Source organism: Alexandromys fortis, unplaced genomic scaffold (genome assembly GCF_014885135.2).
Source record: "Alexandromys fortis isolate MF-2015 unplaced genomic scaffold, M_Fortis_MF-2015_v1.1 scaffold_237, whole genome shotgun sequence".
NCBI lineage: Eukaryota > Metazoa > Chordata > Mammalia > Rodentia > Cricetidae > Alexandromys > Alexandromys fortis.
Genome location: NW_026068137.1, coordinates 159460 through 174677, shown reverse-complemented (window position 1 = coordinate 174677; position 15218 = coordinate 159460). Strand labels below are relative to the sequence as shown.

The 15218-nt window shown below is 39.4% G+C and overlaps 1 protein-coding gene across 1 annotated transcript; it reads right to left on the bottom strand.

The window, feature by feature from the left end:
- Window positions 1-372: 372 nt before the first annotated feature.
- On the bottom strand, window positions 373-14074 carry LOC126491124 (zinc finger protein 709-like). Its single transcript, XM_050126553.1, has 4 exons — window positions 13949-14074; window positions 8095-8221; window positions 7842-7899; window positions 373-4229 (listed from the first exon to the last, which is right to left on the bottom strand). The coding sequence occupies exons 1-4, from the start codon at window positions 13949-13951 to the stop codon at window positions 2576-2578; spliced, it is 1842 nt and encodes a 613-aa protein (XP_049982510.1). The 5' UTR covers window positions 13952-14074; the 3' UTR covers window positions 373-2575.
- Window positions 14075-15218: the final 1144 nt, after the last annotated feature.

The window sequence follows — 15218 nt, the reverse complement described above, 5'->3', positions numbered from 1 at the left end:
CTTAAAATCATGTACAATAAGGTAGATGAAACCTTTTTTGATAATTAGTAGTCTATATGACCATGACAAAAGTGATATATATCTTAAGAAAAGCTGCCAAAGGGTCAATATAAAACCAAAAGATTAAAAAAAAACACCAAAAGATTATGAGATTAATAACAAAAATAATCCTTAAATTTTTTTCTTCTGACCCCTATCATGTCTCTTTTGACATGAGATAGAGATTCTGAATTTAGCTTTAATAAGCATTCTTGGGTTTAGAGGAGAGAGCAACACCCCGACTCCAAAGTCAGCTTTAATCTTTAATTGTAGTGGGACTACAAAAAGACCATTTGCATTATATGTCTGTAGAGAACAGCAGAAACAAACATGAAAGTTATGAGGATGACCCATCCTTTGTTTCTTGGACTTTTGACCAGCTACACATGCAGAAATAAATCATATTTTGTGTTTGAGTATACACTATGTGTTTGTAGTTATCTTCAGAGTCCAGAGAGTCTTCATTTCCTGGAAGATACAAGTCATTGTAAGTCACCAAATATGGGTACTGAGTGAATTAGAAGCCTTTGGAAAATTAGTTAAATATTCTTAGATGCACAGTTATTTCTCCAGTCTGGTTTCTTGAAACCTCATTAAGAGCCTGTGGCTGGGCAGGTCACCAGTGCTAAGCAGTTACATACTATTGTCTTGATAAATGGTCATGTTAAAATACCTTGAAAATGCTCATGTTCATACTCATAAATTAAGGAGTATATCTACTGAAAAGTACTGAGGTAACAGAGTGAAGATGAAAGAAGGGAATTGGGAAGATAAAATACAAATATTTATTATAGAAATACATGAAACCATCAAAAAAAGTAAGATGATCAGTTAAAACTGCTTTTAAAAATATAATCATTCAAGTACAGAGAAACATTAATAAAACACATAGAATCTATGTTACTATAGAGGCCGGAGAGAGAGCACAAAGATTAAGGGCACTTGCTGTATTTAAGGGGGACTAGAATTTGGTTCCTAGCACTTTCTGGTGCTAAAACTAAAGCTGAGTCAAGTTCCAGGAGGTCCTATGCCCTCTTCAGACCTCACTTAAATGCATGTACATATACTCACACACAAACACAGTCACACACATACACACAAATAATATAATAAATTAAAAAAATAATAATCTATAAAAATGTCACTCAGGGCTGGGCAGTGATGGCACACACCTTTAATCCCAGCACATGGGAAGCAGAGTCATGTGGTTCTCTGTGAATTCAACCTGGTCTACAGAGTTCCAGGTTCTACAAAGAAAAACTGTCTCTTGAAAGACCAAAAGAAAAAGTCATTTAGAATTTTTTTTACATAAACATAATTATCAATGAGCTAATAGGTATATTGAAAAAATAATTTGCTATGTAAGGGACACAGAAAATATTAAAATAGGAAGCAAAAAATTTTCTGCTTCTACTAGACACAGAAAAACCTGAAAGAGAAGTCAGTGCTCTTAGCTACAGAGCCATCTCTCTGAGGCACCAATTTCTTCTTTTTCTTTTCATATTTTTTATTTGTGTATGCACATAATTGTATAGGTACCTGGAGAGGACCAGAAGGTGTTTGAAAACTCTAAAATTAAAGTTAAAAGTTAGCTGAAAGCCACCCAATACACATGCTGGATTCCAAAGAAAGCCCCGCAGGAGAGGTGCAAATGCCGTTAATCACTGAGCCATCTCTCCACGCTTCAAACAGTTTCTTCAAAGGCTAGCTATTGCTGGACACAGCTTCTTAGAAATCTGTCTTCCCAGTGATGGGAATGGCAGACCAGAAAATTACGCCAATATTATTAACTTAACTCCAAGATTAAAAACAAAAAGGCAAAAATACAAGTTTTGTATAGAAATGGACCAAAGATCAAAATGTTAAAATTTTTATTGTACTTTCTTCGGATTATTTGTAAAATATTCTACACAAGCATAAACTCTCTTTATAAGATTTAACTACATGAAAATGTTTTATAAGCTTTATTTCAACTGAAAATCATAGCTTTCTTAATTTTTTTCATTAAAATTTTCATTTGGTTGGAACAGGTTCACCTTAAAATTTCCAAGTGGTAGTCAAATGTCCTGTATTGGATACTTTATTTTGCTAGCTTCCTATCCTAGCTGTAATAAGCAGGCATTAAAATATGTATCAGAGCAGGATTTTATCCTGAATATGTTTGTATACTAGAGCCAAAATTACACTATTTCTGGTCATATCTACTTCTTTCCACATCAAAATTTTCATTTTTTTCTTACTTTAGCACTATATTTATTTACTTCATTTGTGTTTGCACACACATACATTCAATGGTGCGCATGTGGACTTCAGAAGTCAACTTTTGTGAAATGGCTCTTATTTCTGCCATCTGACTTCCACAGTTAAAACTGAGATCATCAGGCTACCCAAAAGATCCTTTACTGAGCTGTCTCAGGGTCATCTAAACTCTTAAGTTGGCAAGCCAGAGCATCACACCATTTATAGTTGAACAAGTTCTTCACTATGAACCCATATGTGGGTTTGTGATGGTTTGTGGAACACAACCACAGATTGCTCACGTGGACAAGGTTTCCATAGTGTGAATTCTTTCATGCTTGAGGAAATTACCACAGTAAGTGAATTCTTTTCCACAGTGTTTACATACATAAAGTTTCTCTTGCATAGAATGAATTTTTTTATGAGTATAATAGGAACTCTGACTGTTGAAGGTTTTCCTACAAAGGTCACATGCAAAATGCTTCTCTGCGGTGTGAGTTTTTTCATGACTGTTACGGGTACTGGAAGTGGTAAAAGTTTTTGTGCAATGCTTACATGTATAAGGCTTCTCTCCAGTGTGAATTCTTTCGTGACTGTTACGAGCACTCGAAGTAGTGAAAGCTTTTCCACAATGTTTGCATGCATAAGGCTTCTCTCCAGTGTGAATCCTTTCATGCTTGATTAGGTCACCAGAAAGAATGAATACTTTTCCACATTTTTTACATAGAAAGGATCTCTCACCAGTGTGAATTCTTTCATGGCTGTTTCTGTCACTGGATGTGGCAAAGGCTTTTCCACAATACTTACATGCATAAGGCTTCTCTCCAGTGTGTATCCTTCTATGATTGATAAGATAATCAGAACGACTGAACGCTTTCCCACATGTTTTACAAATGAAGGGTTTCTCTCCAGTGTGTATTCTTTCATGGCTATTACGGTCACTGGAACTGGTGAAGGCTTTCCCACAATGTTTACATGCATAAGGCTTCTCTCCAGTGTGAATTCTTTCATGATTCATAAAATGACCCAAACGTTTGAAGGCTTTCCCACATTTTTTACATACAAAGGGATTCTCTCCAGTGTGGGTACTTTCACAACTATTATAGTCATTGGGACTAGTGAAAGTTTTTCCACAATGCTTACATGAATACGGTTTCTCTCCACAGTGAATTCTTTCAGGTACATCATCAGCACTGGAAATAGTGAAGACTTTTTCACAATGTTTGCATTCATAAGAATTTTCTCCAGTGTGACTTCTTTGGTGCATGAGAAGGTATTTCAACTGGATAAATCCTTTCCCACACTGCTCACACGCATAAGGTCTCTCTCCACTGTGAATTCTTTCATGTTTTTGAAAGCATGACAAATATCTAAATGTTTTTCCACACTGTTTGCAAATATAACACTTCTCTACAATATGAATTCGTTCATGGCTGATGAGGTGACTGGAATTGACAAACGCTTCTCCACATTGCTTACATACAAATGGTTTTACTTCCGTATGGGTACTTTCGTCTATCTGGCCATGTGTGTAGTTGGTAACAACGTTCTCATCATGCTTGTTTCTGGTGTCAGTCCTCTCCTGATGCTGATCACAATGGAGACTCCCACAAGCCGTATTACATTGCTGACTTTCAGAGGACTTTTCTTTAGAACATTCATGTTCCTGAAATGGCTCAGATTGACCCATATCTTCCCAAAATTTCTCACGTTTAAAAGCCTTTTCCACAGGCTCCTTATACTCAAATAGTTTATCTTCAGTTTGATCACTGAGGTGCACATTTGAGGGCAAATTACCAATGATGTTTCTTGTACACAAACTGCTACTGTTTTCATATAATGGTATAGAAGGAGGCATGGCCTCACTAACAATAGGCTCTGGGATCTGTCGCTGGTTTTTTTCACACTGACTATCATGTTCATATTTACCATCTTTCTCAACCACCTGAGTTCTGAAAAAAAAAAAAAAAGAAGAAGAAGAGAATTATTGGAACAGGAAATAGCGAGGGCCTTTTCATAATGTTTACGTTAGTAAGATTTCTTTCCAGCATAAACTCTTTAGTGTGTGAGAAGGTATTTTCCAATAAATGTATCCTTTGATGCCTAAGAACATATTGGTGCTGGTATATTTTTATTTAGGCAAAGAAAGTGTTGGTGACTGATTCCAGTGGTCCACTATAGTTATAGTACTTCAGAGGCAAGAGCAGAAAGACTCGAAATTTAAGACCAATAAGGGCCACATATAAAGATCCTGTGATAAGAAAATAATTTGTTAACTTTATTTTCGTAAGAATTATAAAGAATCTGGAGAGACACCCCAGGTGTTAAAAGCACCTCTTCTTCTTCCAGAAAACCAAAGACCTATGGGTTCACAATGGCTTAAGCTTCAAGGGGCCTATAGTCTTCTTCTGCCTCTATAAATCCTTCTTACACGTGTGGCATGAACTCACATGAAACAACACACACACACATAAAAGATTTATGAATAGTCAAATTTCTGATGTTAGTACAAAAGAATAACAATCACATGACATTAGAAAATATGCCTCCACTTAGGCATTTGAAATATATAACTTGCTGGTTAGACTTTTATCAACATGACACACGATAGGGACATTTGAGAAGATGGAACATCAATTGAGAAAATGGCTCTGTCAGATGGGCTTGAGGGTAATTCTATAGGCTTGCTTTCTGGATTAATGAATTACATGGGAGGGCCTAGCTTACTGTGATTGGTGCCTCCCCTGGGAAAGTGAGCCTGAGCTGAATAGAAAAGGTAGCAAGCAAGCCAGTAAGTACTGTTCCTCCACGGTTTCTGCTTCCAGGTACCTGTGCAGCTTAAGCTTCTGGCCTGGCTTCTCTTGATGATAGACATTGACACAAAGTGTAAGCCAAAATAAACCCTTTCCTGCCCAAGTTGCTTTTGGTCATGATATTTATCACAGGCCAATAAAACAAACTAAAAAAGAAATTGGTACCCAGTCCATGGGGTATGTTATAGACCTGACCATGCTGTTTTGGGGAGGACCATGATAGTGCTTAGAACTTTCAACTTGAAAAGCCAGAGAGTGCTCAAAGTTTAACAATCAGTTTTGGCAGATTGGAATGTAAAAATGTTAAGAGCAATGGAAACAATGAAAGCCTGGCCACGTCAAGTTTCTGAAGGATGTCTGAGAGTGATCTGGCTGTAACTTATGCCATACACTTGATCACCACGGCTGATGTGGAAGGTGAAGGAGTGTCCCCTTCCACCCTCACAGCTCCAAGTGGATCGATCCCTCTTGCAGCTGTGTGCTTTGTCAAGGAGGACCTTCCCTGAGTAGAGGAACAGCAGCTGTGACCCCACTCTAGAACAGCCAAGCAAACTCTCAAAGGGACATTTACGAGTACCCTGGAGACTCGATCAGAGTGGTTCATGCAATAGTTTATATTAATAATCTATGCTTTCTGGTCAGCTGGGGCTGAAGAGTCAGCTATGATAACAAGCATTGAGGTTACATCTTCAGAGATTTCGGTCAGCACAAATACCACAGGGGCCCAAGGTTGCACTTCAAACTGTAAGCAAACCATGGCAATGTGTAAGATTCTGTCAGGTGGTATTGACATTGGCAGCATGAGAAGTACAGGAATGAAGGGGTCATGGAGAGAAGTTGAGACAGGGTTTAGTGAAAGGCCAGGATCCCCTGTCACTGATGAAGGTGAAACCCCAGGTGCAGTGGAAACACCAAGAACGAAGGGTTTATTGAGAACAGATGAGATTGTGCACCAAATGTCAAGGCTGGAGCTCCTGGAGAGAGATCAGAAAGTGAAGGGGAAGCTGCGACCTGTATGGGTCCTAGCAGATGAGAGATGCTAACACCATGGATGACTGCCAAGGACAGAAGCAGTTGTGGACTTGAGGTAGTCTGAGTCTAGGAGTCAAGAGATGTGTGCTGTGGCTAGCAGGACAGAAATGTTGTGTCCCCTAAGCCCTTTGGAGACTAGACTATCATGAGTGAAGCCCAGATGAAGGACACCGAGCTACAGAATGTGATTAACAATGTTGAATTTGGGGTTTGCTTTGAGCTAATTGTACCTGTGCTCTGCTTCTTTCCTTTTGAAATAAGAAGTGCATATCGTATACTTGGTTTTACAGGAGCCCAGAGAGGAGACATTTTGGATTTAAGAGACACTAAATATTTAAAGTGTATAAATTTTTAAAGACTGTGGAGATTCCTACAGTTATGCTCTGATTTATATTGTGATAATAAAATGAGATCATGGGGGCAAACAAGAAAGGAAAAGTTATGGTGTAATAGTGGTGAATTTGTATGTCAAGATCACAAGGAGTCAATTGTGCTGGTTAGGGTTTTGTCCACTTGACACAAGCTACAGTCATCTGAGAAGAAGGAGCATCAACTAGGAAAATGGTTCCATCAGATTTGCCTGTCGGCAATCTGTGAGGGCATTTTTTTGATTTGTAATTAATGTGTGAGGACCTAGTCTGCTGTGGGTACCACCCATTATTAGCATATGGGCCTGAATTCTATACGAAATGAAGCTGAGGATGTGTTGAGAAGCAACTCAGTAAGCAGAGTCCTTCTCTAATTCCTGTCTCAGTCCTAGTCTTCAGGTTCCTGACCAGCATGAGCTCCAGCCTTATTTCCCATGATGAGGGACTGTGATACGGAAGTCAGGACAGGCACCAAAATAAGTCCTTTGTGTAAAGTTGTCTTTTGTCCTGGTCTTTATCTCAGCAATAAAAAAGCAAATTTAAAAATAGCTCTTCTGACGCTAATGAGGTAACTCAGAAGTTTAGAGGATTGATGGCTCTTCCAGAGAGACCACGCTTGATTCCCAGCACCATGGGTGGCTCACAACTGTCTGTAACTGCAACGCCAGGGGATGGGGATCTTACACCTTCTTTTTCTTTCTTTCTTTTTTAAAATATCCAACTAAAAAGATTTATTTCAGCCAGTTGAGACTACACTCAGTTATTTGGGACCTAAGGGAAGCCCCAAGCATTTAGACCAAATCCCACATCCTGTAATCTTGCTCAACAGTGCAGGGGGAGCTTTTGCCCCAGCAGGCAGTTTAACAGTAGCCAAGATGAGCAGTAGCTGGAGGAGGTTTTATACCCTCTTTTGGCCTTCAAAAGAGGTCAAAATGTATTCACGTACTACATGAAAGCTGAACACAGACATACATGCAAATAAAGCATGCATGAAGAACAAATAATTCTAAAAACCAAGATAACAACAACAACAAACATCTCTTATAGATAAAGCCCCGAGAAAACATCATAAAAATACATTAAGTACTTCTGAGTATGAGGAAGTTTTTTTGTAATGAACCACTGAAAAATCTCTTACATAGTTAAATATTGTAGCATATTTTGGTGACATTCAGAAATTACAGAGATGGGATATTCAAATTCTGAATGATCATATACAGTTGCAGTTTTATAAACATCCATGTTTGAATTAATTTATACTGAGATATATTTAGATAATATACTAGGTTCTCAGTTGCCTTATCATCCCCAAATGTTTGATGTAAATTCCTCTCTCTTGAGTATAAGTTACCCCAGATTTCTCCTGAGACTCTGGTAGTCCTCTTCAATATTTTCTTCATGTGTTTTCTCTAGAAGTAAACCCAAAGAAATCATGACTTAGTCAACATTACAAAAATTTATTACATTCTAAATTTTATGATGTGACCAGGCACATTAACTTCACTCCATGTTCCCTTTCGATATTTCAAACCAGAGACTACTAAACACGTAAGCAGGAAACAGTTGTCTGAATGAATAAGCTAAGGAATCATAGTGTGTTTTACCTATGGAGATCAGGTTCATAAAGTTTTCCTTCATCACATCTCTGTAGAGCTTCCTTTGACTAGAATCCAATAAAGTCCATTCGCCCGAAGTGAAGTTCACAGCCACATCCTCAAAGGTCACGGGCTCCTAAAACAGTGCACATATTAGAATGGGAGGTTTTACCTGACAGGTTGACAGGATGCAGAGCCATCGAGCACATGTGCTTTAGAAGACACTTCTAAGTGGTTATGCAGATAAAGGTTAACATGAAGAATTATAGAGATTACATGAATTAATGTGAGAAAACCCACTCACAGTGCATGGAAGCAGTCTCTGACTTGTATTTAGGATATTAGAGGAAGAAGGGAACTGAGGAACATACAGCCACACATTCTTGATTATAGTTATGATTTTGTAGACAGAAGTTTCTATACCTTGGTCCTGTAGTGTTAAGTCCCAAAGAAACACACAGAGGCTTATATTAATTATAAACTGCTTGGCCTCTTAGCTCAGGCTTATTATTACCTAGCTCTTACAACTCAAATTAACCATAATTCTTGTCTATGTTAAACCATATGGCTTGGTACCTTCTCTCAGTGAGGCATTCTCATCTTGCTTCCTCTGTGCCTAGCTAGTGATTGCCTCTCTGCTTTCCCATTTTCCAGAATTCTCTTAGTCTGGTTGCCGCACCTATACTTACTTCCGGGCTACTGGCCAATCAGCATTTTATTAAACCAAATGAGTGACAAATCTTTTCAGTATACAAAAGGATTATCCCACAGCATGATTTGACCATCTGTTTCACACTCTTGCTTTAAGGTTTCTATCACGATTTACTGAACCCTTCAACTNAGTTTACCACAGCCATTGGAAAAGGCTAATATAGGAACAGACACAAAGAAGTTGGGCCATTGTCGAAAATAAGCCTGACCAGGTTCTCTAGGCATTTTAAACTTGTGTGTGCATCTGTTGGAAAATAGTTTTTTTCTTAAAGCAAAGAGAAAGAGAGCGAGCAAGAGAGAGATCATCATAGAAGACAAAGCAAATCTGAGTGGACCATTTGGTAGATGCAGTCTAGACAAAAATGATGAAAGAAATGCTTACAGAAGACACACAGATCAGGAAGACTCAGAGTAGAACAAGGATTCAGTTTTAAAGTAAGATGGAGGCCATTACTTTCTAATTTCTTCAATAACCTAGTTTCATTCTGCCGTGGGACCAGGAACGTAAAAAAAAAAAACCTCATGTTTAAAAACAATGAAGTACTTTAGTAAGTGAAAAAGAGTATAAGCAAGCTTAAAATTTTAAGACATGAGGTGATGAGAAAGCAGCTGTAATTGGTATGAAATTAATTCTAGGCCCTGGGAGAATAGTGAGAGAGAACAAGAGAAACAACCTGAGTCTTTACTTGGGTTTTGTACCCATCACCCTGTGAGTATTCTTTGAACAATCATCTGTACGTAACCTTGGACCACATCTGCTATCAGGTTTCAGGTTTTAAAACAATGGCAATACGTTAGCCCCTCAGACTCCTTATTAATCCCTTATATGTTTTCAATTGCATTGAAACACATCTGCTAACAGTGGACAATGGCCTGAAAGTAATGTGACACTTTGGGGCTCATGTACCTTAGTCAGACTGTGTTTTCAAAATTAGTATCTAAGGAAAGTCTTTTTACCACTTTGCCTGTGAATGAGGCATATGATTAAAATCAGAGGCATGATGGGAAAGGGCATATGCAGGAGCAAGGCTTTCCAAATGTCCCCTTCCGTCAAAATGCAAAACCCGCTGTGCATGCTCAGCCACCAAATCTTCCTTTCAACGCCCCAAGTAATAATTGGTGACCCAACCCTGTTCACACCCACAGTTTGGATATTTTAGGAAGGTTATTGAAGAGAGGGATCGAGTAAGACCTTGAACTAAAATTACTAAAAACAGGAGCAGCAAAGCAGGTCATTTTCAATGGCCTGTGCTCTGATATTGTAGGATGGAACTTGCCGACATATCTGCTGATCCTATACTTGCAACTCATGCACTTACTGACCTTCTCTAGTGTTCCTTTCCCTTCTCTCACTGTACACATTGGCTATGATTCTGTGAGCTAACACTCCTAAATAGGGAGGGAATAATGCTTTGTTATGTGAAACACCGATGAGCATGGGAAAAACCTCAGTCGTCTGTTAAGTTTTAAACTTTGCTACCAATAACCCTATAATTACAGGTGGTTAAGCCAAGCACTGAGATGCCTTGATACCTACGATCTTGACAGTCATGAGACTAAAGCAAGGGGATCATTAGATTGAGGCCAGCCTGGGCTACAAAATTTTGTCTCAAAATGACTTACCAAAAAGGAGAGCAAAAAAGAAAGACCGACTCCAAAAAAATAAAACATGAAAACGTCCTTTTTTTTTCTTATTTTTCAAAGAACTTTGGGTGCATCATTAATTTACCAATTTGTGAGGTATCATTTTTTTTAAAAAAATATTGGCTACCAATGCTATAAACCTAAAACTGTCTTCATTCTGTCTCATGTACTTGTTTACACTGTGGGGTTTTTTTTCATTAATTTTAGGAATTTAAAATTTTCTTTCTTGATTTGTTCCTTGATCTAATTATGATTTAGTAGAATGTTGCTCAGTTTCCATGAGTCTGTACTTTTTGTAGTTCTATTGCTGATAGTAACCACCTTTAGTCCAACTGGACAAACAGAAAACCGTTTCTCTATATTTGTAGAGATCTCTTCTTGTTCAAATGTGGTTGAGTCTGGAGGAGGTTCCACCAGCTCCTGAGAAGATGGTGTATTCTTCAGTGTTTGGCTGGATTGCTCTAGTGTATGTCTATTAGGTCCACGGATTTGTTTAGTTTTTCATCCATATGAATCAATCAATTGATAAGAAAAGTCATATATTACCTGTAATTTTAGATCTAGTCGTATGTCTAGATCTAGTACAAAATTGGGTACCTATGTTTGTTATGCATGTTTAGTGTCGCAGTTTCCTCTTAGGAGTGTTCCTATGAGTATGAAATGACACTCTATATCTCTTTTGACTAGTTTTGGTTTGAAGTTGATTTTATCAGATACACAATAGCTATGCCTTCTTGGTTCATTTACATGGAAGACCAGTTTAAATTTCTTTTACTCTAAGATGGTATACAATGTTGACAGTAAGGTAGGAATTAAGATTTTTTTCCCTTCCACAAGACATAGTTTTTCTTTGTAGCCCTAACAGTGCTGGAACTCACTATGTAGATGAGGCTGGCCTCAAACCCAATGATCTGCTTGTCTCTGCCTCCCAAGAGCTGGGGTTAAAGAACTGTACTACTACCACCTAGCAGGAATTTAGACATTAATATTAAGAGCTATTAATAATCAGACATAATGGTGCATGTTTTTAATCCTAGCAATTAAAAGGTAGAGGCAGGTAGATCGAGGCCATTCTGGTTAACATAGTGATTAGCAGAACAGTCAAAGGTACACAGTGAGACTGTTTCAAAAAGAGAGATATTTCCAGACAAAGACTTGCAGACCAGCTGAGATCCTGGAAGAGGTTCAGACCAGCATGTTATGGGGTCTGATCGAGTGCAACATAATTCAAACAGCAAATAAATACAGAAAACTAACATTTATTGTAATCAAGCTGCTGCTGATCCATCAGGGATGCAGAACAGATTCGGGAGCAGGACTGTGACCCTAAAGCAGAATGTTACAGAGCTTTGAAAGCACAAAACACACAAACATCTGTGCCAAGTTACAGTCACATTTCCACCAATCAGTATTCAGGGAACAGGAGCTTTCCTAGGGATATTTCTTCTCATTGGTTGTCTTACTCCTGTGGCTGGGCAGTTTGCCCAGCATTCACGCCTCAACTTGCCAACCAGGATCTGGGTCACCCAGGAAGGTCTTGGAAAGTTAAACTTCATTTGACCTTTATTCAGAATGGAAGTTCTATTAAAACTGGCTTCAGTTTGGTTCCTTCTTGCAACCAGAGTAGCCTGGAAACAGCAGAGACCAGCCAACCTGCTGGGTAAAGGGTCTGAACAGTTGAACTATCAGCAAAGAGCAGTGCCCAACCTGCTGAACTGCCCACAGGCTTGCAAGGCTCTCTAGCTGACTGGCATTCCTGAGCTGTTGCCCATGCCACAGTTGGCTTTGGTAATGCAGCTGTCTTTAATTCATTTCTGACCCTGTAAGTAACTCCTCACTTATATTTCTGTCATCGCCCAAAGAAACTCACTGGTTCACCAAGCCATACTTTAGTCTATTGTTGGTTTCCTGTCTGGCTTGAAAAGATGATTGGTCACACCTCCAATAGAATGTCATCACAAAACAACTACATATAAAGTCACAGATTAATTCAAATTCAGTAATACTCAGTGCCTTTAATACCCAACTCACCAGTCAACTAATGAACTAGACAAGAAATAAACAGAGAAAATCTGTAATTAATGACACAATGAGGTCAGCCGCGGTCTGGTATGCCTTTAACCCCAGCACTCAGAAGCCAGATGCGGGTAGATCTCCATGAACTTCAGGTCACCCTGGTCTACACAGCAAGTTTGAGGCCAGCTGCAGCTACATAATTGAGACTGAGTCTCAAAAGGACAATAAACAAACAAGCAAACAGAATGAATGACACCAAAAAACAGACTGACCAGCTAAATACACAAAGGATATTCCACTCAAACACAAGAGAATACACGCACTTCTATGCATCTAATGGAAAGTCTCTATGAGAGGATACAAAGCAAGTTTCCACAAATAGAGGAAACCTAAAACCATGTCTTGCATTCTATCTCATCACAATGCAATAGGACTGAAAGCCAACAGCAACAGAAATTACAGAAAATCTACAAGCTCATAGAAATTAAATAACACACTACTGAATGATAAATGCCACTGTAGAAATAAAGGAGATCCAGTATTTCTTTAAGTTAAATAAGAATAAAGGCAAGAAGTGAGAAAACAGATAAAATGCAATAAAGAGAGTATGAAAAAAGGATCATTTTGCTATCTTAAAAAAAGTCATACAAGACTGGTTGGATGGTGGTGGTGCACACCTTTAATCTCAGCACTGGGGAAGCAGAGGTCAGCCTGGTCTACAGAGTTCAGTTCCAGGGCAGCCAGGTGTAGGCAGAGAAACCACGTCTTGGAAAATCCAAAGCAAACCAAAAAGAAAAAAAAAAAAAAAAGACAACAACAACAAAATGAGGGATTCCCTCCCTCCCCTCTACTTTTAAAAATGTGCAGCAGGGCTGAGAATGTGGCTCACTTGGTAATTCTTGCTTAATATGCAGAGACTCCCTCCTTCTGTTTCCTCCCCTGCACCGCATTAAACCAAGTGTGGCGACTAGTTCCTCGTAACCCCAAAACTTGGGAGATGAACGGAGGGTCACAACTTCAAGGTCATCGACAGCTACTATGAAGCTCCAGGACAGAAAAACCGAAAAATATAAAAATAAGCTCGCAGTACAGGCCCCTTCTGTTTGGAGAAGTACCCTCGAGCAAAACTAATACAACGCCAAAGAGATTACAGGAAATGATAAAAACAGGTCGGAAACGAGTGTGCCAAGGCAGACAGGCAACAACGTTCACCACCCGCGTCCCTTCCCTGCACAGTCCGAACTCCGCTTCTCCAGCCCTGCAGGATGCACCGTCTGCGGAGGCGGAGGTTCACAGCGAATTCCCCACGACAGGCTGGGGACTGGGATGAAGCAGTCACAGCAGCAACAGGACAGGAGGGGCCTCTCTACTGCCAGCTGCCGGCTCTGCCTGTGCCAGACTCCACCCCAGAGTCTGCAGCACAGCGCCAGGGACCGTCCGGGTCGGCGGCGCCAGGCTGCACCAACGACTCCAGGAGCCACCGCACACTCACCATGTCCTGCTCCGGACGCGTGCAGAGGTCCTGCCGTCAGAATAGGTGACACCGACGGAAACCAGCTGTCACACACCTCACAAAAGCTACACGGGATTCAAAAATGGAGCCAGGGGCGGAAACTGCAGAACATTCTTGTTCCTCATTCGACATTTCCAGCAAGGAAGTAACAATATCTCTGATTGGCTAATGCTGCTGAACCCGCCTTCTTATTCATGAATAGCAGGACCAACATCCAATAAGCCTGAGGGATAATTGCACTTAAGGGGGAACACCGTTTGAGATTTTGGCGCACCGACTCGCTTCCCTGTGTACTCAGTGGGATTCTACTTTTATTCCACATAAAATAGTGCACAGATTGGCTCTGAACAGCCCAGAGTCAGTGCCCTTAAAGGAAACCCGGGACCCTAACAGGAAGGGCCCCGGGTCAGTGAAAGCAGAGAACGAAGAATGAGGACCAAATGTGCCAACTAAAGAATTTGTAACGAATGCACTTCTTGACTGAGTAAAATAGAATTACCAGGAAGCAATGCTCCACAAAGGATAGCGGGTGAGGCGTGGGAACAGATCTTGAAGGGGGAGGAGGCAGGGACCTTACTTTGCTCAGGTCAAGAAGATAACGGAACCTTTCCTAGTGGTGAGGGACAGATACCAAATAAGTTAACCCAGGGAGATTCCTATGAAGCTCCTTCTACCGTGAAATCTCTCCTTCAGCACTTTAACATTCATAAAATGGGTGAGGGATTCTCCAATCATATTAAAGTTTTAACCAATGTAAACTATCAAATTCGCAAATACTTCTCTAGGGCTCTATCTACTGCAGTGTGTCATTAAACATGATTGGTTTGCATTGCAATGAGAATCTGGAAAAAAATCTAAACAAACAAAAAACCATAGTAGTTAAATAACACCATAAACCAAATGGACATAATAGACATCTTCTGAACAAACCGCTCAAACCGAAAAGAATATATATTCTGCTCAATAGCCCATGGGATGTTTTTATAACATCAACCACATATTAATACGTAAATCTCAACACATATAAAGAAATTGTAGTAACAATCAACATTTTATCTGACCACAAAGGGTTAAATCTCGGTATCTTCAGAAATAGAAACTACAGAAAGTAAATAAACTCATTGAAATTAAACAAAACACTACTGAGTGATAATAATAAGAAATAAACTGAAAAACTAAAATTGTATGGAAGTAAAAATACTATACATATAATATATATATGTATACATATATATATATGTACATACAT